General features: G+C 42.2%; 3 protein-coding genes across 4 annotated transcripts in view; 2 read left to right on the forward strand and 1 right to left on the reverse strand.

Moving 5' to 3' along the window:
* The window catches only part of RGL1 (ral guanine nucleotide dissociation stimulator like 1), a 212,048-nt gene extending 202,284 nt beyond the window's left edge, over positions 1 to 9,764 (reverse strand). For both annotated transcript variants that reach the window (XM_054587672.1, XM_054587670.1), the window contains exon 1: positions 9,480 to 9,764. The gene's annotated coding sequence lies outside the window, so the exon portion shown is untranslated. The remainder of the gene's footprint in view (positions 1 to 9,479) is intronic.
* On the forward strand, positions 494 to 1,597 carry APOBEC4 (apolipoprotein B mRNA editing enzyme catalytic polypeptide like 4). The gene has a single exon (XM_054587673.1). It carries the CDS (start codon positions 494 to 496, stop codon positions 1,595 to 1,597), a length of 1,104 nt encoding a protein of 367 aa, XP_054443648.1.
* A 322-nt stretch (positions 9,765 to 10,086) lies between the features above and the next one.
* Positions 10,087 to 19,105, forward strand: ARPC5 (actin related protein 2/3 complex subunit 5). The gene is made up of 4 exons (XM_054587674.1): positions 10,087 to 10,462; positions 12,765 to 12,837; positions 15,064 to 15,240; positions 17,761 to 19,105. The coding sequence occupies exons 1-4, from the start codon at positions 10,320 to 10,322 to the stop codon at positions 17,821 to 17,823; spliced, it is 456 nt and encodes a 151-aa protein (XP_054443649.1). The 5' UTR covers positions 10,087 to 10,319; the 3' UTR covers positions 17,824 to 19,105.
* The last annotated feature ends 7,294 nt before the right edge of the window (positions 19,106 to 26,399 follow it).

The raw sequence follows: 26,399 nt of genomic DNA on the forward strand, positions 1-26,399 counted from the left end.
TGCTCTAACAAAACCCACCACTGGAAATAAAACTCTCAGATGTTGATGAATGAGTATCCACGACCCAAGAATACTCACCTGGCACTTTTTTTTATTGTATTTTTTCCCATTACCATTTATCCCCCGCTATACTCTCTTCCACCTTCAACCCCCTGCCCCCACCCCACCCCCCACCCCGCGCCACAATCACCACTAACCCATGAGCTCTGTTGCCTCAGAATCTATGAAACGGGAAGGTGTATTACGTCTTTCTGTTTTGTCTCCTCCCCCTCCCTAAGAGTCTCAAAGATGAATCCTGAGCTTTATAAGCAATGGATATATATAATTATCTTTTAGACTCAAAGAATGCTACCATGGTTATCACACTGCCTACTTTAAAGAAAAATATGACTCAGTAAATTAATGCGCTGTCTTTAGTTTTTCCTGCACTGGCTTTATCTATATTTTTCTCTTCCTTGTTTAGGCTTGCAGCTAGAAGACAATAAAACTAGCAATGGAACCGTTATTTGAGGAATACCTAGCAAACCGTGGAACAATAGTAAAACCTTATTATTGGCTAAGCTTCTCTCTAGATTGCTCTAATTGTCCTTACCATATTCGGACAGGTGAAGAAGCAAGAGTTTCCTACACAGAATTCTATCTGATTTTTGGATTCCCTTACAGGCCAACACATGCTCAAACAAAACACCTCATGTTTCACGAACTGAAAACTGCTACTGGAAGCCTCATGCAAAAGGGTCATGCCAGCAGTTGCAGTGCGAATAATACTCATCCAGAATCAATGCTATTCGAGACGAACGGTTATTTTGACTCGGCCATCTACAATCGCGATGGCATCAGGCATATCATCCTGTATGCCGGCGGCTCCCCTTGCCATGAAGCCGACCACTGCTGTATCAGCGAAATGTGCAATTTCCTGATCATGCATCCAGACGTCACGCTTAGTATTTACTTCTCTCAGCTCTATCACACTGGCACTGACTTTCCTGCCTTGGCGTGGAACCGCGAAGCTCTCCGGAGCCTGGCTAGCCTGTGGCCAAAGGTCACTCTGAGCCCGCTAAGTGGTGGGATCTGGCATTTTCTCCTTGACAATGCTGTGAGCGGCGTTTTCGGATCAACTGTTTTCCAGCCCATTCTAATGGGGAGAGCGCTGGCTGACAGGCACAACGCGTATGAAATTGGCGCCATAACGGGAGTGAAACCTTATTTCACTGATGTTCTTTCCCAGGCAAAAGAGCATCAGAACATCACAGCCCAGGCAGCTTTGGGGAGCTACCCCTTCAACAATGTCTTTCCTGGACAGTCTCTTCAAGTGACGAGTGGACAAGCGCCACCCCATCTGCCGCCAGACCTGAGGGTTCCCGTCATCTTTGTGCTTGTGCCTTTAAGAGACCGGCCACTGATCCATGCAGGTCAAAACCCATACAAACCCAGGAATGTTGTAAGGCACTTAAATATGCCCCAAAGGTCATTCCAGGAAGCCAAGGACTTCAGGAGGCCTCCTACTGCAGTGCCAGCGGGGACAGCAGAAGTCACAGAGCAGTCTGTAAGTAACAACGAGGCAGATGAAAAGAAGAAAAAGAAAGGGAGAAAATAAAATCTACATTCCTGTAACATAAGACCAAATAATTACCGGAGGACTTCCAGGAAAGCCAACAAAAATCTGGAAACTTTCTCTCTTAGGTATGATCTGAGATGGGATAAACTGATACACTGTAGGCAAAATCTGAATTATTTACCATCTTAACTATTATAAAGTGACACTATTTTAAACATAATCCAAAATGTTTCCATAAGCAACTTAATATCTTCCCTTTATTTTGAAAGTGACTATCAAAATGGTAAAGAAAACGTCATTATTCTGGTCTACTCGTATCATCTTTCCATTAAAAAAAGCCTATAAACTAAATAGCTTCCTAAATTGGTTTTAGTATAAAAATTTGCTGTAAAATTGGAGAACAGCCTGAAGTTACTGGCCTTAAGTGCTATTTCCAAAAGAAAACCAGTGATTTTCCATTAATTGTTCATTGTGGACGAGGATTTTAGGCAGCCCATTTTTTTTTCTAAAATGATTCGAACTAGTTCTGTGTGGGGAGAAAGCTCTTCTGCTAATTGATTAGATAGAGCTACAAAAATTGATTTTTGAAATGTAGCCACCCACTCGGTTTGATCTTCACCAGCGTAGTCCTCTCCCGCCTGAGCAGATGATAGAGGCGGGATGGCCCATGAGACTCTCTGAAGGCTCTTTCCATCACGCGCCTTATAATATCCAAGCCACTCATACTGGCTCTCAAGGCTCCACCTCTACCTTCCTGCTGCCCTGTCTCACCAGCAAGATTGTAAGTTCCCATAGGCCAAGTATTGTCTCTTTCATTTCTTTAGTTCCCCTTTAGGATCTAGCACCATATCCAGGCAAACTATGGGTAGCAAGGCTGTGAATCTACATCTCAAAACTACCAGTCACTGCTCCTCAATATTCTCCTCCATTCTAGCCAAGTGGCCACTTAACTATTCTTCAAAGGACATATTTTTGTTGTTGTTGTTGTTGTTGTTGTTGTTGTGAGCATCCATTCTTCCTCCTTCTGATATTGCCCCCCAGTGCATATTGGTAATTTGTTTTACTTCCTTTTTTCTGACCACTTTTTTTCACCAGTGCATATCCATACCTTCTCAAAATCTTGTTCAAAACACACTTCTCAGGAAGTGCTCTTTGACGAGCCCTCTGAGCATGCTCATTACACCATGTTGGTGTTTAATTAATTCACATTTGCTGCCTCACATTCCTCTTAAAAGAAAAGGAAAATGTTTAAAATGGAAATTCCTGTTGTGATTAAAATAAATAAAAATTTTTAAAGAAATTCCTATTGTTAACCTGAAATTTTTATAAAAGCATTAGAACTGTATTTTGGGTATACAGTAATTATTATTTAAGGAGGTACTTGTGAAGTTTATTAAGTCATAAAATCGTGTCTATGATTTAGGATATAGAGTTTAAAAAGAACCCAATGCAACAAAGTGAGCATCTGCAATCACTGTAAGAGAAGAGAGGTGGCCTGAACAACGGCGCCAGCAAGCCAGCGAGGCCTGGGAGCCAGCTCTACAGCTTCTGGCCAGATCGGCTGGTGAGAGCCCAGCAGGAACTACCTGTCCACCTTGTAGGCTCCTCAAAAAAAAAAAAAAAAAAGTAGATCCAATTAGTTGCCACAAAATCTATCTCCAAAATCAATCTGGCTACAAAGGATCCAGATAGAAACACAGTCTGAAATTTATGACGAATTTGGATTTCAAAGGTGACTCTGGATACCAATAGTATATAACAAAGGGAAAGATGTTGCCAGAACTATAGAAAAGTTAAATTTTTGTACTGGGTAGATAAGACAGGGGCTAGGAAGAAGAATGTTACTGACAGGTCATGACTCCAGGCCAATGTAGTCAAGACTTAGACAAGAAACTATTAAGAGAGCAGAAAGAGAGACAGCCCTAGGTGAGTACCATTTCCTTATCGAAAAGACAAGGGGCATGGGCAAGATCATCTTTGAGGTTCCTTTCAGCTTTGTCTGCTTTGAGATGGCACACAGAGCAGCGGTTTCATGGAGTGAGCTCGTTCAGTGCAACGATCAGGTCTCCTAACTCACCCCACGATGGGTTCTCGGTCGCGTCAGGCTGGGCCAGGGACTTAGGGATGACTAGGAGCTGGAATGTTCCACCTCCCTTCCACAAACTGGAAATGGTGATATAGAAGAATTATCACTGCCACCACACATATTGAAATTCCAATAAAGAAAATACAAGCCAATAAATGATTAGCGGGTGCAGTAATCAAAAAAAGGCAGGGAGTTTTATCCCAAGACACTGATGATGGTGGGACCGGGAAGCATTACCTTGGTCAGTCTGTCATGGTCCAGGGTTTGACCCTCAGCTTTGAAAGTTCAGCTACTACTTAGTCAATACAGGGAGAGCGCATTTATTAATCAGGAGCATACCTGGGCCAACGAAGCTCCCAGGATGGATGTGTAGAGGCAGAAAGCTGACCTACTGATTTCCAGTGCGACTGACAACTGGATATGCAGCCAGACGTTTCAGTTGTTCTGCCCACACAGCTTTGCCATGTGGATAAACCACAGGAGAAGCCAAACTGTAGTCAGAAGTTTACTTTGTGCATTAAAGGAGCTCATTACGTGATTCAGATGATAGTGCTCTCAGGCTCTGGCTACCCAGGATGGGCATCTGCCCCTTGAAAGGAAATGATGTGATGTACACAAGGGCACCTGCCCCCTGGACAGTGGTGAGGAGGCCCCAGAACATTTCGTCGAGCCACACTTTAATCCTGCTGGCCTGGGCGCAAACCTGTCTCTTTACAGTGCTGTCACGCATCTCTTTTGATTCATAGTACACGCAAACCAAAATACTTAACTCGCAAAATGTAACGTCATTCATCTTATTTCCAAGTAAGGAAAGCTTCATGGCAACCTATACTAATTAAAAATATTACTACCTAACATTTACTGAGAGCTACATGTCGAGTACTTTTCTAAATACTTCACATGTATTAACTCATTTAACCCTCCCAGTCCCCCTATTAGGTAAGTATTTCAAATATGATCTTGGATGTCAATGGTGTATAACAAAGAGAAATGTTGCAGAACTATAGAAAAGAAAAGGGCTTTGGGCAGTTAAATTTTTTGCGCTGGATAGGTGAGACTGGGGCTACAATGAAGAATGTTAGGTCAAGGAGGCCAGGCCAATACGGTTAAGCCTTCAACAAGAGACTGCTAAGAAAGCATAAAGACGCATGGCCCTAGGCAGGGAGTCTCTGCTTCCTCATCTGAAAGACAAGGGACCTGAGCGAGATCTTCTTTAAGGATCCTTTCAGCTTTATTTGCATGCATCAGAGCAATAATTCCATGGAGTGAGTAAAAGCACAAGTTTCAGAATCTGAGAGCCCTAATTCCCTCACCAGTCTGCTGCTTGTTAGCTGAGTATCATTGACAGAGTTACCTAATCTCTCTGAGCCTTAATTTTCTCATCCATAAAATGGGAACACCAATTCCTAGGCCCTAGAGCTACTCCAAGGATTAAATAATGTTAGTACCATAAAGAGCTTATTAACCAAATGTCTAAGAAAAAATAAACACTCATCAAGTGGTTGCTATTATTAATAAAATATTAATAGGATGATAGGTAGTAGAAAAGGATAGGAATTGTAAGAGCTTTCAGATTCTATCACAACTATAAATAGGTCTGAGATGACTATTTTCTGTAAGAAGTAAAAGTCTTTCTAAAATTTGTGACAATCAGGTTAGGAGAAGAAAAAATGTTGTTTTTAATATTTTGCTTAATAAGTAGCAATGAGAAAAGCCATATATCCATGGTCATGGAATAAGCTAGAATAATTGTAAGAATATGTATTTTTTGCAACTTCTTGCCAAAAAATTGACAATCTAGATGAAATGCATGATTTACTAGGAAAACATAAATTCTAAAATTGACTGAAAAAGAGAAAGAAAACCAAACGAGTCAATAATGACAAAAGATAAATAGGCTCAAAGATCTACCTCTAAAAATATTAGTGAGACTAGATATTTTGTAAGCACAGACTATAACTTTCAAAGAAAAAATAGCACGGCAACTTTGTATTATTCAAAATATTCCAGAGCATAGGGGGAAAGAAAGGTGAAAATCTTCTCAGTTCACCTTACAAAGCTAGACTAACAATAATATCAAAACTGGATAAAGGCCAGTGCAAAGAAATAAAACTATGAACCAATCTGACTTAGAGATTCTGAAATCATATAAACGACATAAACACTAATCAAATTTCGCAAGCAATTAAAATAATAACCAAATAGAGTTTATTCGAGCAATATGAAATGGTTCAGTGCAGAAAAATATATAAATATAATTTTCATTATATTCATAAATTAAAGAATCAAAAACTACATGGTTTTTATCATTAGCTGCCCCCAAAAAGCACTTGATAATTTCAGCCATCATGCCTAAAGATCATAAAGCAAGAGAAAATATAAACTGATCAAATACTATAGACATTTCTGCTAAAATAGAAACAAAGAAGAGAAGCATACTAGCACCCAATTTTTTAAGTGTTTTGAGAGCCTCGCTAATGTAACAAGATGAGAAAAACAAATGTTACATTAATATTGGAGAAGTAAATTATCATGATTTCAAATACTGTTTGTATACTCTGGCAAGAAATATAACCTTAAAACAACCGTTAGCATTAATACCAGACCCCAGTAATATGAAAGAATATGGAATAGATAAATGTTTAAATCCATAGCTTCTGTTTATGTTATCATAAGCAGGTAAAAAATTATAGAAATATAGTCCCATTCACAAAAATGTTTAACACACAAGGTTTACTCTTTCATTTAGCACTAAAATTTTTTTTCCAAGACAAGAGTACAGATTTAAATGTTTTAGTCTTTGAAGTACTAACACATAAAGAAGTAAAGGTCTCATTGTAAAATAGTTCATCCTATTATTCTATCTCAATGTGTAATCATAAAATTATGTAAAGCTAAAATTAATCACAAAGAAAAAACGAAGTTTTGAAGATTGGTGCTGTCAACATAGAACCAGTTCATTTGGATATTAAGTAAAAACGTTTTACCATAATATAGTTTATGGGTAACATGCTAACAAATCTTTTTCTCCTGTAGTAATTATGTTGCTAGAGAACAGTGAGATTAAATCATCATTGCCAGAACTGAAATTTATTTTATATTTATAACACATAATACTGAGCTCACTGCCATTTCAAAAAATAATCCTGCCATGCTGAAGGATGCAAGGTCTTGGTTTGTTAAGTACTTAGTGGCAAGGCTGGGGAAATGAAGCGCATTGTAGGAAGAGTACCTGGTTTAAAATATATGAAAGGAAAAACCTATCACAAGATAGTTTTATCAAACCCCTTTCCAACTAAAAAGATCTTTTGTGAGAATGGCTGTTTGCATTATCACAGAAGATAAGAAGCTATATACTACCATGCAGCATTATCCTCCAGAAAATTCAGTATTAAATTTGGTTCAATACTGAAAATTCAGTATCCTCCAGAAAATTCAGTATTGGTTCAGTATTGAACCAAACCAGGTTATTTACACAATAAATAAAAAGTCTTAAAACCTATGGCTCCTCTATGTCAGGGATAAGCATTTCTTTGGAAAATTAAAATAGGGAGAATAATATTACCTCAAATGAATGAAGTACCATGATTAACATTAGATATTTGTAATTTGCAAGAAAGTAGAATAATGTGTATTTTTTAATGAAAACATAATTAAGGACAGGTTTCTTCACATAGAAAAATTTTTTACTGAATTTACCGGGGTGACATTGATCAATAGGATCATACATTTCTGTGGTACAACCCGTGTGTCGTGCTGTGTGCCCCCTGCCTCTGGTCAAACCACCTTCCCCAACACTTTAGAGGGGCAATGAATGAGTTCCTTAAAAAACGCGTAGCCTCTACATATGAGTCCAAATTATTTTAGCAGGGTATTAATTCATTAAATAGAAATGTTGTGTTACCTAATATGTACAAGGTACTTATTGTTAGACAATGAATTTCATTGGAAACGCATGTTTTGGGCATTACTGCACCTCAGACATAATATGCATTATGTGGCTGAGAATTAATTCATTGTATTTAACACATTCAACACACAGAGCAAAATTCTGAACAATCAGGAACAATTATACCCTTGAGCAACTCGATTTTTTAAAATCTCCCTCGCTATTCCCTTAGGTTGATTTCTATTCTGGGATTCTTTATCAATTCTAAAATGAAGTAATAAAGGAATTTCCTAAGTAAGACCTAATATAAAAGAACAGAAACATAAGAGAAGGGATGTATTAGCTCTTGAATCCTTGTTTCCATTTGCTCTCAATAGTGCTTCTAATGTTCAACGTTCTCTTTAAAAAAATCTTGATTTAGAAAAACAAAAAGTACAATTCTCTGTAGCATCTAAACAAGCATATTGTTTAGTTCTTACTAAAGTTAGCAAAAAATTGAAACGGAAAAGAGAATATTTAAAAATCTTTAGTCTAAATTATATAACACCATTCACCACAGTAACGCTCTGATACTTTGGTAGAAGGCTTTTTAAAATAAAGACTACCAACAGGTAGAAAATTTTCCTTTGCTGCCTTAAGACAGCCCTTGGAGAAGTTTTTACCAGCGTGTTCATAACTTAAATGTTAATTTAGAGAAATGTCACTTCATTGCCTAAATGATACACCTCTTAGAAGGGTAATTTAATTGGGAAAAGAAAAATGCCACATTGCTTCTTCCTCCCAATGAAAAACAATGCATCCCTGAGGGTTCTCTCTCACTGTCTGTCTCTCTCTGCTTCTGTCTCTCTACCTCATCTCTGCATCTCCCTCTCCTCTCTCTCTCTCTCTCTCTCTCCATATATATGCATATGTGTCCAACAAATATTTGATTTTGAGATCTTTTTTCCCTCTTTTTACTGGTACATTGTTCTCAATGTGATTCTCAAACTGTCATGCCTTTCACAATGTATTCATTCATCAGGGAATAATTGAGTACCTGAATGTATTGAGTACCTTCCAGACCCAAAAGGAAGATCCAAAAGAAATATAAGACAGCCTCACACTCCAGAATCTTTCCTTCTCTTCCAGGGGGCAAGGTAAAATGCAATATATCATGAGGTGATTTCTATGATTAGTGCCAAAATCAATGTACAGGGAGCATGCATTTCACATTTGTGTAGAATTTTAGAGCTTCAAAACACTTTCTTGTGTTTAACACTCAGAACAATCTTGTTAAGTACACATCATCAGCCCCGCTTCAGCAGCGAGGAACCTGAGATCCAGAATTTGAAGCGGCATGCCTCAATCAAATAGACTGAGCGGAAGAGTCAAAACTCAGACCCAGGATTTACTGATTATAAGCCCAGCGCCCTTTTCAATACAGCACAGGAGGCAAGAATTGGAGTACTTAACAGGGCAACAGTCGGCCTTGCGCTAGAGGTGGAATTAAACCAGACCTCATGGGACGTCAGGAAAACATAAAACCCATCTGAGAGTCAGCCAAATACCCAAGTGAATTTTATTCTGAAAACATTTATACTTCAGTGTCATACACACAGCACATTTCCTCAGTTATAGTGCCTGTCCCTCTTCGCTAAGAGCTATGCTCTCAGAAATGGGGATGTCAAAATAAAAAGCTGGCCCAGAGGGATCACATAAGTCTTAAATCACAAACACAAATCTTAAAGGTATGGCGGCCACTAATTCTTACCCATTTTGTTGCCCCTGAACACCAGAAAACGTTAACTCGCCCCTACTGTAGCTTTTCTAGCACTCTTGCCCCAAATGACCACTTGTTTAAAATGCCAATGATGACCTACACACATACCACAGCTTCCCCCCAGTGTTGCCATCGGACCCCAGGCCCTGCCCAGACACCTCCCCCTCCCTCCCAGGGGATGTGGTACCTAGCTCGGGTTCTGCAGGTGCCGCCGCGGTGCTGTCACACAGCACTGACAGATGGATACGACCTTCCGGTTCTGTCCTTGGGGATCTCCCGCTCGCCGCGCAGCGTCGTTCCAACCCCGGGAAAGGGGCTCCCGCTCGGGCACGCAGCCACGGGCAGCGCGCGGCCCGAAGCAATGTCTCCGCCAAGTAGAACGATACTGGGCGCCCGGCAGTGCATCACTCCGCCCCATACTCCTGCCAGCTGCAGGGCACTTGGTCCGACAACCAGTCCATCCCACCTCACGGGCAAGCCCGGCCCAGCCGGACCTTACGCAGGACCCGGATGACAGGTCGTTGGCAGCGACGGCGGCAGCAAAAACCAAGGCCAACCGCCTCCAGCGTCCATCGCAGCCAACCTAAGACCCCCTAGACTGGACCGCAGAGAAGCGTTTCTATGGAAACCCCTCAGGATCACGTGGCTGAGTCGGACGCCCAATCGCCTCTTACCGCTGCCCGCGGCAGCGCTTTGTGCCCTCCCCTGCCCCGCCCCCGCCTCCTTCGCCCCGCCCCTTTCCTGCTGAGAGTCTGCGCCTGCGCACTGCTTCCAGCGCGCTCCCCACCTCGCGCGCGCTCCCCGGGGAGTGCAGGGGCGGCGTGGGAGGCTTGAACACTGCAGGAACCTCAGGAGGAAGGACTGTGGCCATCGCGCAGGCCCAGAACCGCCCGAGCCGGGGCTGCCGGCGACGCCCCAGAGCGGAAGAGGGAAGTGAAGGCACCAGGCTTCGGGTTCCTGCCGGGCTGTGTTCACTGAGCGAGAGGCAGCACCAAGAAGAGGCCTTAGCCACCGCTCCGGATCGGGGATGTCGAAGAACACGGTGTCGTCGGCCCGGTTCCGGAAGGTGGACGTAGATGAGTACGACGAGAACAAGTTCGTGGACGAGGAAGATGGGGGCGACGGGCAGGCCGGGCCCGACGAGGGCGAGGTGGACTCCTGCCTGCGGCAATATCCTTGCATTCCCCCACCACCCCACCCCACCCGACCTGGCCCTTCCCTCTCGACCCCGCGCCTGCTGGGTGTGAGGGGGCGGGCCCCTCCCGGGGGACGGGCTTGGAGCTGCCTGCAGCGTCCGGAGGCTTGAGCCCGTGTCTTTGGGGTCCCCCATTCCGAGGTGGCAGGGCTCTCTGTTTCTCACCGGGACGTCCCGAGACCCCAGGGGCCCGCTGTCGGTACCAGCCTGGCCAGCGCACCTTCCACGCCCCTCGATCCCTCAGGTTGCGCCCGGAGTCCTGCCTCCGGGACACTGGCTGTGCCGGCCGCGCCCTGGCGGCGCTGGGGAGGCACCTGGGCTGATCTAGACTGATCAGGGCGCTGAAGTTTTCCTCCCGGAAGGCTGTTTCCTGGGGTCACGTCAACTCCAGGAATTTCTGTCGGGGAGGAATGAGCATCTTCCCTTAGCGATTTTGTTTTTGTTGTGATAGTTTTGTTTTGGTAGCGTTAGGATAGTTTATTCCTAGCCAGGAGAGGTGGGTTTGCAGAATGAGGCTCTGTCCCTTCAGCCTGGGGCTTTCCTTTTTTCAAGGTATTTGACAAAACACAGGTACCACAGAATTTGTTAACCAGGGGAAGGGGCGAGAGTACAAAACAACCTAAACACTGAGAAGGAACCTGGGAGGCTTTTACCTGCTGAGCAAAGGAGGATAGAAAGAAGACGATGCATGTGGAGAATCCCAAATAAACCCCAATGAATAAAATAGAAAAACATTAGCCATTTGTACAAAGCAGAACCATTTTTATAATTCTGAAATCGTTACCATTTTAGTTAAAATGTGACTGCCAGTTCCTGGGTTTTGTTTTTGCATACTTGAATATTCATAACTTTGAACATTTGCATCAGATCTTTTTTAGAAAAATGTAAATGTTGCAATAACCAAAGCTGTAGTTTTAGATTCTCAATTACTGAATCCACTCATTTCTAATTGTTCTTGAGTATATTTATAAGGAAGGCTTTGTAGACTCTCTTCATCAATGTCCTATTAAATTATAATGGGGGAATAGATGAATGACAATATTTGGTAGGAACTATATTTGGTCTTAAAGGCACCTAAAATACAGCCTTAAACATTTATCAACATACAGATGTTTCTTTGATTTCCACAACTTTCACAATCAGCTGTTGCTATTTTGAATTATTTAAATTCTTAAATGTTTGGGGTCTTAAAAATGAGCCATTCTACAAAAAGCCTGCTTCTCTAGTTGATTAAACCCTGAAAATAACAGCTTACCACCAACCATAGGGGTTTTTTTTTTCCCCTTCAGGAAATAAGTGGTGAACATTATTCTGTCCAGAAACATTCTTTGTGATGGATGAATGATGTTTGTGAAACTAACTTACTTTAGATGATACGAAATGACTTAAATGGCTTTGCTGTGCCCACATAGTGGATCTGTTTATAAAGATACTGTCTCTTCTACTCTTGTTACAACCCGAAGAGATAAACGCTGGTCTGGCCCTACAGATGGAGGAACAAGTGAGTTCTGTGTGGTTTTCCTTTTAGGGGAAAGACTGTACATTCTCACAGTCTGATTGGCCTTCCGTGTCTCATACATGCTAACCCACTGGTGCTTTCAAAGAGAGACTGAATTTAATAGGTGTGGCCTAAGACCATTTGAATAACCTTTATGAAATACAAGAGAAAATACCCAAAACAGAAAGTTGTCATCACTTAAGTCATTGAACTCCATGTTCTCTAATGCCTCTTTTCACCAATATTGAGAGGTTACTAATGTATTGTATACCATTCGGCATAATTGACCAGCATTTTCTGCCAGCATTTCAATTAATATAGAATATAATCCTGGCAAAAGTTTGATCTTTTCTTTTTCCAGTTAGAATCACATAAAAGGACATGCCTTGGTTGAGGATAGGATCTTTCATTTTGGGTCCTAATAATTCTGATACATATTTTAGAGTTTTTTATAAATATCACTGAATAATATTTCCATATGTGTCCTACTAGAAAATGAGAGGTTAGTCAGGTGTTCATTTGATAATTAGAACCCAGGAGGACATGGTCTTTGCTTTACTTTTTATTTTTTTAATCGAATATTCTTTTTCATCTTAAGTATTTTATCTTTGGTTGACATACTTGAAACCCACGTGTTGAATTTTCCCATATTGAACCTAGTGACCATAGTGATTTTTCTTTCCGTGCATAAAGCGAAGTCTTAAGAACCAATGGTTCCCGGTAGATACAGTGCTTTCCTGAGGGCTGCCCTTTGCTGCTTCCCCCTTAACCTCCAGCACAGGAAACATGACAGCAGCCCTCCAGGCCGCCCTGAAAAACCCCCCTATCAACACCAAGAGTCAGGCGGTGAAGGTGAGTCACGGGGACCAAGCGCTCTCTGCCGATGCCCTGGCACCCTTCCCCCGACCCTCTGCAGCCCCACCGTCAGCGAGTATTTTAAAGACGTGCTGTCTTTGACATAGGAGAGCTTATGGTGTAGTTTGGTAGGTTAAAAGTGTACATGTGAAAACTAACACTGTCACGTTGATTACGTTGCATGAGAATGCTGCCTGGTAGACACACTAAGTTCAGATGACATAGATCAGTTCTGTGTGTTTTTAGAAGAGGCCCCGGGATAGATTTGAGGAAAGGCTTGATGACTAAGTAAAATTGCTACAAAATGAACAGGTGTACTTTTTGAAGATTTTGTAAAGTTATGCAAGTATGAAATGTTTATTATACAAAACCCAAGAGATGTGGAAGGATACAAAAGGTGTTGCTATATACTTACACAGTTTTTTCGGTGTTTTTTTAAAATGAAAATGGAATTTTATAACCTTTTTCAATTGTATGGCAGTGTACATGAACATCTTTCCTTGGCAAGAAGTTTATTTTTATAACATTTTTTTAATGGCTGCATATAGATGCGCTGCAGTTCGTATATAAACTAATCTCTTGTCCTAAGCAGTACTGAAGTGAACAATTTTTGGTAAATTATTAATTTCCCCCTTGAAGTGAATCGCTGGATTTTAGAATGCACTTTTTTTTCTTTTTTTTTTTTTTAGATTGTATTTGTTTATTTTAGAGGGGAAGGCAGGAAGACGGAGAGAAACAGCAATGTGTGGTTGCCTCTCGCACACTCCGAGCTGGGGACCTGGCCCGCAACCCAGGCGTGTGCCCTGACTGGTAATTAAACCAGCCACCCTTTGGTTCACAGCCTGGCACTCAGTCCACTGAGCCACACCAGCCAGGGCCTTATAATGCACAGTTTTAAGGCTTTCAATACGTGTGGTGTTGCCAAATTGCCCTTCAGAAAAGCTGTGTGAGTTACCTTCCCTGGAACAGCCTTTCAGCAATTCTTAAGAAGCTATTTCCTTTGGTTTTTTATTGTTTCAGAAGCAGCATAGAGTCTGGCCCTACTCTCCGTATTATTCATATATCCTAGGCGCCCCAAGAATCTCCTTAGTTGAGTCGTAGTAATAACTAGGTTAAGTGCATAATAATTACCTAGGCTATGTAATTTTATAAGGGGAGAAATTTCTTTGGTATTCAAAAGCTGTGAGGACCATCATTAAAATTGCCACTGTACCACCTTCTGCTTTTATGTGAGTGGTTTTTTTAATCACAGTTTGAGGGGGGAGGTTATAGCTCTGGAGGCGAAGATACCTTTCTAAATCCATAATTGCGTAACAGTCTTTAAACTGAAGGTAACGGGAGGTGGTAGAAACATTTCGTAAAACCCTGCCCAGTATTTAGGCTGGAAGTATTACTTTGTCCTGAGTAGGAGGAGAAATGAATTATCGAAAGGGTAAATTTAGTGTTCCCTTTGCTTGGCTAAATGAGTAAAAAATAACTTTACTCTTAGAATAGTGTTTTATCAACAACAAAAAAGATCATTCTAAATGAAGGTCACTATATATCTTACATGTATAGTCTTAACTGTAGACATGAAACTGTTTTATTCATAACTTATTAGAAGGACAGTTCAAAGAAGATTTTTTAAAATCTGGATTTAATAAATCGGTAAACTGTCACATCTCTCTCTAAGCAAGTCCTTCCAGCTCTACCTTCCGCTCTGTCAAGAATCTGTCTGCTTTGGCCACCCCCTCTGCTCCCACGACAGTCAGACCAGCCTGTAGTATTGCACTAACTCCCCAGCCCGTCTCCCAGCTTCTGCCTCGGCCCGGTCCCACCAGCCCAGCTTGTCCTCAACATGGCAGCCAAGTGACCCTGTTCAAATGTAAAAGAGATGGCATCACTTTTCTTGTCACAGAGTTCAACATCATTTCTCTGAGAGAAAGCCGCAGTCCCCGGAGCGGCCTGCAGGCTTCGCGGGGTCTGTCCGCCCGCTCCCTCTGCGGCATCTTGGGCGGCTCCTCCCAGCGCCCCTCGCGGCTGCCCTCAGTGTGTGTGCTGGTCCAGAGACACACAAACAGCGCTTGCCCTTCCCTCTGTCTGAAACACTTCCCTCAGTCTCCCCAAGGTGTCCTCTCCAATGTCCTTTGGGTCTTTACTCAGATGTCAGCTTCTCTGTGGCCTTTGCAAAACTGTAACCCCTCACGCATCTGTCTAAATGTTCTGTCATTTATTTACCCACAGGATCGGGCAGGCAGCATTGTCTTGAAGGTGCTCATCTCTTTTAAAGCCAATGATATTGAAAAGGCAGTGCAATCCTTGGACAAGAACGGTGTGGATCTCCTAATGAAGTATATTTATAAAGGCTTCGAGAGCCCCTCCGACAACAGCAGTGCCGTGTTGTTGCAGTGGCACGAAAAGGTAAGCTGTGAACTGCAGGTCTAGGTGACTGGTTCCTTGATAGTAGAGAATAACAGTGACAACGCCTCTTATCTGGATAACCTGGACTTCTTGGTTATGTATCTTTGTTATTACAAAGAAATGCATGAAAATGAAGGTTTTGATCTATGCTTACTAACCTTGGTCTTGAGTCTGATTGGCGGTACTTTTATTTAATGATTATGGTGTAGTAAACCTAATCTTGAACTCTGAACTAAATCGAACCTACAAAAAGAAAATAAATAATAAAAATCAAGAATTCCCTAACAATGGCCGAAGGTGAAAACAACCTAAGTACCCATAGATAGATGAACAGATAGACAAAATGTGGTACATACCTACAGTAGAATAAAGTAGAAATTTTTTCATCCAGAAAGGGAGTTCTGATACATGCTACAGCATGAATGAATCTGAAAACATTATGCAAAGCAAAATAAGCCAAATACAAAAAAAACAAACACTCTGTGATTCCACTTATATGAAATATCTAGAACAGGCAAATTCGTAAAGACAGCAAGTAGGTTAGAGGTCACCAGGGGTTGTGGAAAAGGGAGAATAAAGAGCTAATGCTGAATAATACAGAGTTTCTGTTTGGGCTGATAAAAAAAAAATATTGGAAATAGGGGTGATGTCTGTACAATATTGTGAATACAATTAACGCCACTAAATTTTACATTTAAGAATGGTTAAAAGTGGCACATTTTGTGTTAAGGGTATATTTTCTAATATCTTAAAACTCAGTTTTTCAGAAGCTATTGTCTGCGTATCTGAGTGAAAATACACACACGTAAGATAAAAACAGGTGGTTCAGCCTTGGTCAGGCCACTTCATCCCTCACACCCTATCAAATAAAAGTGCTAACATTTATGGGTGGGGTAGCCATAACTCCCGGTTTTCTCAAGATAGCCCCAGTTTACACCTGTTGTTTCAACATAATTAAGAATAGTTCCCTTTCACCCTGTGAACCAGTTTGGAGAATAATTTATACGGTCATCCTATCCATGGAACACTTTCCGTTTGGCAGGCACCGTACTATTACGTTTCATTTAATCCTTAGAACAACTCTGTGAGGTATATAAATGTCCTTATCATCCTCAATTTATAGAAGAGCCAGCGTTGGAACCCAAGTAACCTAGTTCCAGTGTAGCCTCAGGGTCACAGCAAACACGAGGAGGGAAAGCTTGATACGGTTCCCTGATCGTAGCTGGAGCAATTGAGGCACATACCAAGCCTTCATTTCTTTCTAACATCAGTCACCAGTTTTCTGCCAGTCTTACCTCCTGAATCCTCTTCAGTCATCCCCACAGATGCCTCTTCCGTGCAGCTCTTGGCAGCGTCATTCCCAGTCTGTTGCTCTTGCTTCCCAAACTGGCCTCCCGGCCACCAGCTCACCTCCCTCAAGTCCGTTCTCTGCCCTGTCCCCAGAGCGCCCTCTTGGAGTCCAGGTCTACACGCCAGCCACCTGGAAAACAAAGCCCAGGCTCGCACGTCCAGCTTCACATGCTGTGTCATTTTTCTCCTTTTGCCCCAGCAAGATCTGTCCTTTCCCTGAACACACCGCAGTGCTTCACGCTGCTGCACCTCACTCCTGACGTTCGCTCCACCTGAGTGTCTCCGTACCCTTGTGTGTCAGCCTGTCACCTGCTCTTCCATTTCATGTATCATTTTCTCCAGGGAGCCTTTCCTGGCCATTCCACATTCCTTACACCCTCAGGCTAGGTACGTGCCTTCCTCTGTGCTTTTATAGCCCCCACAGCATAGCTCTGTCGCTTCATACAGTAGAGTATTCGTATAGTATAGCATAGCATAGTACAGTATAGTAGTGTGTGTGTGTGTGTGTGTGTGTATCTTCCTGGTAGACCCGATGATGCTGTGTTTATTCACTTTTGTATCCCCAGCATCTAGCACAGTACCCGGTACACAAAGGTATTCAGTAAGTGTTCTTTGAACACAAGTTAACTAGAGTTTCAAACTTCTAATGCTTAAGCATGACTTCCAATTCTTCACAGTAAAGCCAAAGTTCTGAAGTTCTTAGCTATTCAATAATAATTCTTATTTCTTAATAATTCTTGATATTCTTAATTCTTAATTTTTTTTCCCCCCTTGGGAGGAAAAAACCTGGCAAATACTGACTGACTCAATAGAACTTCGGTTGGTTTATCCCAGTTTGGACTTCTTCCTGGCAGTGCAGAGGGTAGGGGCAGAGCCACATCCTAAATGTGTATTTGAGCACCTGTTTTAGGCAAGAACATTATGCTCTAGATCCCCGAGAACATACTGTTACTTGAAAACTACATGTCAGGAACTCTCAAGGTTTTGTTTATTACCCTTCCCCAGTGCCAAGAACAGGGCCTGGTGCATAAGAGGTGCTCAAGGAATATTTATGAAAATTAGTTCTGAAATCAATAACTGCACACAACCTTCTTTAAGAAAAACGTTTCACTTGGTACAAGAATGAATTCTTTACGAGCCCATCAACACCTACCTGTGGTCCGTTTGCAGGCGCTCGCCGCTGGAGGAGTGGGCTCCATCGTCCGCGTGCTGACTGCCAGGAAAACCGTGTAGTCCGGCAGGGACTGGGGAGCGCCTGTAGGTGTGGGAGTTGCTGGTACAAAGACCAAAACAACCAAATGCCACCGCTGCCCTTCGGGTAGCATCTGTTTCTCTCAGCTTTGCCTTCTTGCTTCCTCTTTCATCTCTGTAAAGAAGAATATTACATATCCATTTTCCTTTCATGAAAATTGGGATGCTATAGAGGGAATTTTTCAACAGGAGTGTTTCATGCTCTCAAAACGGTTGCAGTGATATGTATACCAGTCTGTATATAGCATAATTTACCTTCGAGTTTAATTGTGCAATTTGTAACCCCTCTTAGCTGGTGGTTTTTGTTTTACTGTTTCTGTGTTTTGGTTTTGTTTTTGGCTAATAGTGATCAATTTGATGAAAAGTTGATGCCAATTTCCTAACTCATTGCTAGCCAGGAAATGATTCTTATGAAAAATACGTTTGAGAGACTGGCAGTTCCTAACATTGCAAAACTGGACCATAGTTCCCTTATTTAAGCAAAATGTGTTTCTGGAACAAGTGGCAGGTGAAGACCACTACCAGGTTCCAGCTCTGTTTCTGCTCGCCGCCAGAGTATGTGAGTCTGAGTGCGCTTCCTCCTCTCCACATCCAACGATCATGGCCTCTCGATTTCTTTGTGGTCACCAGGGTCTGGAGCAAGGAGTCTTGCTCTACACAAATGTACCTATTAAGTACCAGAGCCTATTGGGTATGAGCATAAAACTTCTGTCCCAATAATATGGACCTGTTTGGGAAAAATACTCTACATCAGAAAGGACATGGAAACTATGATATAGTTCAGACTCTGGGCAGCCTCTGAATGAAATGCTAGTTTCCTTAGAATTAGAGTAGCTGCCTTAGACATTATGAGGTATGTAACTAGTACTCAGTATGCCCTATTAATGTCTTCAGTGTTCTTCAGGGTAATTGGGATCTCAGAAGATTTGGTTCAGATCCAAACACACATTCTGTATTTTAGCTCAGTGTTTTTTAAGAGAAGAAAATGCCACACAGCAAAAAGTGTTTACTTTGTTGGACAAACCAAATCAGCTCCCAGAAAAATGATCGGTGCTTATAAAGAGTTGTTATTCAGTAGCTCCAAAACAAACCACCTGAATGCGTATGACCAAGAGGGAAATCAGCCTGTGTTTAGTATTTACATTGAACACCAGTTTCATAATTACTGACTTATGTGAAAACTGGTGCAGAAATTCTATAAATTCTTTGCTGTTTTTGATACCTGCCTTTTGTTTTGTAAAAGTGATAAAGTTCAAAAAATAAAATGTCAGTGTTGAATAATTTCTCTTTCTAACTCTTACTTTAATGCCTTAGTTATTTAAGAGGAAAGATTTCCTTTTTCATCGCCAGGTTATTGTACTCTTGACCAAGAACTAGTTTGGTGCAGAAGGTGTCTAAAACTACCTTATTCAAACATCAGGTAGCAGCGGAGAGGAGAGAGCCGTTACTGATGTCTGAGCCCTGCCAACGCCTTGGGCGCGATTCCCCAGTGCTTGGGGCGCCAAGTGAACAAACACCCACGTTATTGCTGCCCAAAGACCTAGATTAGAATGTGCAAATTAGCCCAGCAGCTACCGTCACTCGTTGCCAGCTTCTAAACTCTTTCTGATACCGCAAAGCTATTTCTTCTCCTTACCTGCTCTCGGCAGCCTGTTTGCCTTCCCACCGCACCTGATTCCTGCTTTAAAGCTTTAGAAACTTCCAGGCGATCTGGAGGGCGGGGAGTTAAAATAAACTAAGCAATAGGCATTACAGGGAGTCAGGGCATAACTGCTTACAAACTTTAAAATGAAAACAAAGGGATATTGCAATACTTTTTTGTAAGATCCTCCTTAACATCCCTTTCAGGACTGTGGTGTTGGGGAAAATTCTGGAGTTTTATAGTCACAAGCATGGGTGTACTCAAAATCTGCCAGTCAGCTCTACTCAGGGGAGATAGTAATACTAAGTAGTTAACAATTAATGCAGCAGGGCAGGGGGAGGGGACTGAATCTGAATGGGTGACAGCTGGAACCAGCTGGCTGGACGGGTGCGTCTCGCCTAATGTCAGCCCAGGTCACACTGGCCATGACCCAAGACAGCCCTGGTGGAAAGAGGGGGACAGTCGGGATGAATTGTGGGAAAAAGACATAAACGCCAAGGAGCTCTTTCAGCCCAAACGGTTCTTTACCTCCCATTGCCTTCTACTTGAATCTCAGTGGTTTTATCGTTTCATTTCAGTCACTTGTGTTTGTTTTTTGCCACTTGTTAAGGGGGGAAAATAGCACATACACCCGTTTTTGGTCATCAGGTAACAGCACCATCTCGCTAACAGTCATACTTGATAGGAGGTATGATGATGTCTTAAGGAAATCCAGTAACACACAAGTGAAATCAATCTGTCGATGGTACAAATGTTTCTTTTCAGTAGAGAAATATTTCTTTTTTAAGCACTTACTGTGTTCCCCTGGATCATGGTGGACAAAAGAGAAGAGTAACATCTGGTCCTTGCTCAGGAGTCGCTCTCAGCCTCAGTGAGAAGCGAGACATAAGCACTTTGAAAATAATATCATACCACCTAGTGTTTGTAAGCGCAGGTAGCGTTGGGGGAACAGGAAGTCGGGGTGGACGGGAGTCCAGTGAGACAGGTCAGTCTGAACTAGGCCCAGCGGGGCAGGAGGGCAAGCGCAGCAGACCTGGACGAAGCAGAAAGAAGAGCCCGTTGACGCAAACTGCCGCTGTCCCTATGGTTTTCATGTCTCCAGCATGAAGTTCTAGACAATGAAAGTTATTTATTAAGAAGACTAGACTTTGATAAAGTGTGGGAGATTCAAGAAAGGCATGGGATATTAGAAAATGATTTCTTTTTTTTTTTAGCTGAAACAGTGATGCTCACTTGGTCTCACCCTTTTAAAGTAGTAAAAGCATGGGAAATTAAATTTTATAAGAAGACATCTTAAGTTAGTAATAGCCTTATAAAAAATGAGTATGATTTGTTCTATCCTTTAAGTATTTTTGATCATTGATTAAAATGTCAATTATGTGTCGAGTTTATTTAAAAAGCAGTTAACATTGAAACATCAGTACCTTGTCTGTGCCCAGAGTTACATGGATTTATGAAATGTAACACAAGTAGCAGGAAACCAAAGTCAGTTCCCCAGCATGTGGTAGTTGTAATACGGCCTTTAACTTTCAAAGCAAGATTCTGAGTGTGAGTAGGTGGGTTAAAACACAAAAGCCACCCTTACTGAGTACTCTGTCAGTCCCATGGTGTATTTTAGCTTCAGAACTGAAGCTCGGAGAAGACACATAAGATCACACACACACAGTTTGTAGGTCCCAGAACCAGAATTTCAACTCAGATATGCCTGACTCCAAGGTTGTATCACGCCTGTTTCTCAAGTTCAGTCCTTGGGGAAGAGAGATGTTTCCAGGACAAATGAAGATCAGGGCTTTCTCTAGAAACCTCCAACCTTAATGCTTGTGGAGTGCTGTCGAGAGGCAAAATCCATTCAGGAGCCCTTCAGAGAGGCAGAAGTTGACAGGTGCAGAGGCCAGAAGAGCTTTGGAGGGCTGCTGCAACAACTAGAGGCACACGCAGCGAGGGAATTTTCGCACGTTGAGTTTTCCTTGCCTTTTGATGAGTTTTAAAGTGATGAGGTTAGAGGTCCATGCCCACAACATTCATAACTCCACTAGAAAAAAGTGACCAAGCGTTGGGCTTCTCAAAGCATGCAGTTTCTCTTGTATCTTGCTCTTTACCCAATATTTTTAATAGAGTCTTTTCCATGTTTTCATAGATGATGTATTTTAACTCAAACTTCCATTTTAATTAGTTTCATCGTCATTCCATTTAGCAAGAACCTGAGCTGCCGTCTCTCAATTCATTAGCCAAGTTGGAAAGGTCATTGGTCATAACTAAAAACTACGTGCTTAATTCCTAAGAAGCACTTCGACCACCTTCAATACAGTGGTCAGTGGCTGCATTTCAGAGGCACCTCCAACTGGAAGCTTCCGATTCTGTGCACCCTTCTGGTGTGCCCTCGCCTTCCGGTTTCCAAGCCAGTGTTTGCAGAGGAGATCCTGAGACACGCAGGATCCCTGAGATAACTCTGGGCTTGAAGAAATCGGCCCAAAATCGTAGACGCGTGTAGATAAGGACCCAAAGCACCGTTCACGAGGCACCAACCCAACAACATATCTGTGTTCCTTGTGTGTGGCGCCGTCGTGCATCAGCTGGCCTGTGGTCGGCGTGAATGGCTTGGATGGGTCCTAACCTGCTCTTGCCCACCTCGACCCTTTGCACATCTTGTTTTGATTCGCCTTGCATCCTTCCCTTTCTCTACTTCTTCTCTTCTCTAATTCCTTTTTCTCTCTCGTCAGTCCCTGCACCTGCTGGCTGCCTCCCCGCTTTTCCTTCTGCTCCTCCTGCCTCGGCCCTCAGAGTCACATTCCTCCTAATGAAACACGCAGGCGGTGCTCGGGCAGGTTCTTTCAGGAAACGCCCTCCCACAATTCTCCAACTGACTCAACATGCTTGAATCGCTTACTTCTAAACTGAGAAAACGCTGGCTTTAATTCTTATACATTACTTTGGCTAATGATTGCGCAAATAACCCAAAACCTAAGACTAATTTTTAAATACATACCTTTCCCTTTAGATTTACAAATAACTTCACCTTACAGACAACAAGTGCTAGAGAGAGTGCCAAAGTGACTGGGAATGGGAAGATAGGCCCAATAACAAACAAACCGAATGGGCTCTCCAGAGTTTAGAAAGGGGTGCTCTAAAACAAGGCTCCTCCTGCTCATGGTCCTGCCGGGGGCCTTCCCCCACCCCCTCGCTACCCCCGCCCAGCACCGCTAACACTAGAATAAAATACAATGTGTGGGAACCCCAGGGACAAAATGCTCTGTGCACTAAACTGCAGGGGCTTCTTGTGCTGATCAAGGACAGATGCCTGGCATCCACCTCAAGATGGTGCTACTTCCCCACGTGGGCGAGCCAACCGCGCGATGTGGGACACTTCATGCTTACGTTTCTGTTCTCCTTCACCATTTATGTTACTTCGATGTTTAAAAAGAATACGCATAAATTGTCTTTGTTTCCATCTCTTATTCCTCTCTGTAACAGTTTGCTGGAGACCATATACATGAAACACAAATTGACTAGTACATGGCACCTGAATTTCAAGGTCCAGCACGCTGAGACGCCCATGTTTTTCAGCCCAGCATTTAGCTAACACTATCTCGGACATACTCTCTCGCCCCCTCCGCCACACTATGCGGCCTTCCTGAAGTCACAATAGCTGTGTCGTACTCATTCTCCAGTCTCTTGACATAGCTGATACATGATTGAGCCAAGTGACCTGACTCAGGGGTCCCCAAGTTACATGCACACATCCTGGAGTGCCTGAACAGGACACTGTATCAGAAGCACAAATTAAAAACTATACGAAGAGTGAAATGATTCCCCTTGGGTTCCAATAGCCCAAATCTAATCAAGTTTAGTCACATACCAATTCACCTCGAGGTGGACATTTAGGCAGAGGCTTAGGTAGAAATCAGACCCGCCATGGCTAGCACTTGCAGCCTTTATACTGGGTGGCTATGCACAAGTCACCGGGGAAAGGAGCAAGGAACAGAATTCCAGCTGACCTCCAGCTGACCGGCTGACCTCCGGCCGACAGTGGCACCATGGGAATTTATGCGAAAAAAACACTTTCATCATTTCATTATTCAGCATGACCTTCTAAGATCAGAGATGTGTCCCAATACTTTTGTTTCCCTAAATGTGAAATTCATAAAATGGTATCCACAAACTCACATCACCATTCTTGACTCTATTTGCACTTAAAATTTTTTAATCATGTCAACTCTTAGGGTAACAAAAGCCATGAACGGACAAAGCCACTGAGAAACATCACGCTTTCTTTTGTCTAGCCAAAAACTGAACCAAGGTTCCAGAAATACCTCTCCATTAAGGTTTTTTTCAATTTGATGACCAAGTTACAGGTCACTGTATTGTGGCCTATAATTTTGTAATTTAATTCATTTTATTTTTTATTTATTATTTTCAAATAAGCAATTTGCTCATTTGGCTCAATATTGTATTTTTATTTTCCCTCCCACCACAGTTTCCCTTTTAACAATCCATTAATATTAGTAAATCCTTGGGTATTTTTCAGCTTTAGCGCATGCATTTATAAGAAACTACCTATATAACACTGGCCCCTTTATTTATGTAAATACTAGCATACCATACAAAGTGTTCCGTGCCTTGCTTTTTTCATTAACAGTGTATTTTGGCAATAATTTCCTATCAGTACATAAAAAACTTACTTATTCCTTTTATGAATGTATAATATCCTATTGTAAAAATAAATGTACTATAATTTACCTAACCATTTCCCTGTTGATTTAGGTGATTTCTAACCCTTTGCCATTACAAACAATGTTACAGTGAAAAACATTGTACAACATTGCACAAGGCATTTTACATATGTTGTAAGCCTAGTTATAGATAAATTCCTAAGAACCTTTAGGTCAAAGTGTGTGCACTTATAACTTTGACAGATACTGCTAGATTGCCTTCCTTAGAAATCATATCAATTAGACTTCCTCTCCAACGTAGGAGAATGCTTATTTTCCCTTCCCTTTATCAACCCTATGAGTTTTTCATTAAACATCTTTATCTTTGGAAATCTGATGGGTTAAAAAAGTACATGTGTGTGTGTTTATATAGGTATGTATGTATGTACATATGCATATATATACACATATATGTGCATGGGGTTGAACATCTTTTCACATGTTCAAGAGCTGGTTGTAGTCCATATTTCCTTTGTATTTGTATGTATTCCTATGTATTTTCATGCCTGCATTTCTGATGTGTTTCTGTATTTTCTTTGCCCATCTGATGGCCTTTTTCTTTTTTTTTTAAGATTTTATTTATTTATTTTTAGAGAGAGGGGAAAGGAAGGAGAGAGGGAGAGAAACATCAATGTGTGGTTGCCTCTCACGCCCCCCCTACCGGGGACCTGGCCCACAACCCAGGCATGTGCCCTGACTGGGAATCAAACAAGTGACCCTTTGGTTTGCAGGTTGGCACTCAATCCACTGAGCCACACCAGCCAGGGTTCATGGTCTTTTTCTTATAGATTTGTAGAAACTCCTTTTATCATAGAGATGTGTTTGTTTGTAATAGAAATGTCAAATATATTCTCTCACTTTGTTTTTTGACTTCATGATAGATATTTTTACTATGAATAAAGTTATTTTATTTTATATAATTGAGTTTATTAATTTTTTTATAGCTTTTAAGGTTCAAGTCATGATTGATTTGTCCTCATGCAAAAGCCCCACACAGCTTCTGATTGACCTTTCTCAGGAATTGAGGGTACTTTCCTTAGGATATATAGCTAAAACTACCCATGTGTTTTATATGTGAAGGTACTACTTCACTGTCATTCAATAGAATATCTACATGCCAGGGGCTACTTAGAGTATGTAACATACAATTCTTATCTTTCATGACCTAGATTCTAAGGAACAGATACACAAGTAACAACTGCTGTTCTGCAGGGAACAAGTCATAATAGAGGGAGGAATCATGAGATAAACTATCACGTAGGGAGTAATTACCTCTCCAATTCTGAATGTTAAAGAAAACTGCAAAACCCTTCTCACTGTGTTCTGAAGGCTACATAGGAGTTTGCCCGGTGGAAAGAATAGCATGATATCAGAAATCACACAACGAGTCAGCATTGTAGAATCTTACGCATTATTGGTGTTAAATCAAGTACATGATACCACGGTACCTACCACTAAGTGATTGAGAACTGGTTCCAAGTTTTCTTGGCCCTTGGGTAAAAAGGGCAAGTTTTTTCAACTGGATGTAATAGCTCGTGTTTATTGCCGCCGGAGAGAAAACATCTGCTGCAGAGGCACAGCCACTGAGGAGTAACGGGCTGCAGATGTTGGGCCAGGAAGCATCTAAGCAAGTCACACGCTGCCTGGCGGCGACTCTGGAGTGCTGGGCTGAGCGGGACACCGTGGGGCCGGCAGGCAGGCCGACCACGGTAGCAATGTCTGCCGTGCCTTTTAGGCAGGTAAAATGACAGCACATGTGCCAATCACATGCAGTTCCTGACCTTCCTTCACAGCCCCGTTCCCAACTGAATCTAGGACTGTCTCATAGCACGACTCCAGGCGACCCCGTGCCACACAGTCGTGTTCTGAGGGGTGCCACTCACAGGGAATCAGTGTAAATGGCATTCCCTGATACTGTTCAACATCATAGTGATAAAGCTCTGCTGAATTTCACGGGCCAACCCCCGCAAATTCATACCTACATTTGTCTACAGGCCTGCTCCATTCTTGCTTTTATTCTGCGCCAACATCCTCCCCTTCATCGGTCACAGGACAAAACACGTCCCCCAGGAGACCCCTCAGTTTTGAAGTTTGGGCACCAGAGCCAGATTGACTGCTCTTTCTGTTTCATGTCCGAAGTCCCAGGGAAGGGGTCTGACTGGCTCAGCTTGAGTTTAGACCCAACCTCTGGATCCATCGACTATGGA

Source organism: Pteronotus mesoamericanus, unplaced genomic scaffold, assembly GCF_021234165.1.
Source record: "Pteronotus mesoamericanus isolate MK-2021 breed Mesoamerican mustached bat unplaced genomic scaffold, CSHL_Meso_final scaffold_1186, whole genome shotgun sequence".
NCBI lineage: Eukaryota > Metazoa > Chordata > Mammalia > Chiroptera > Mormoopidae > Pteronotus > Pteronotus mesoamericanus.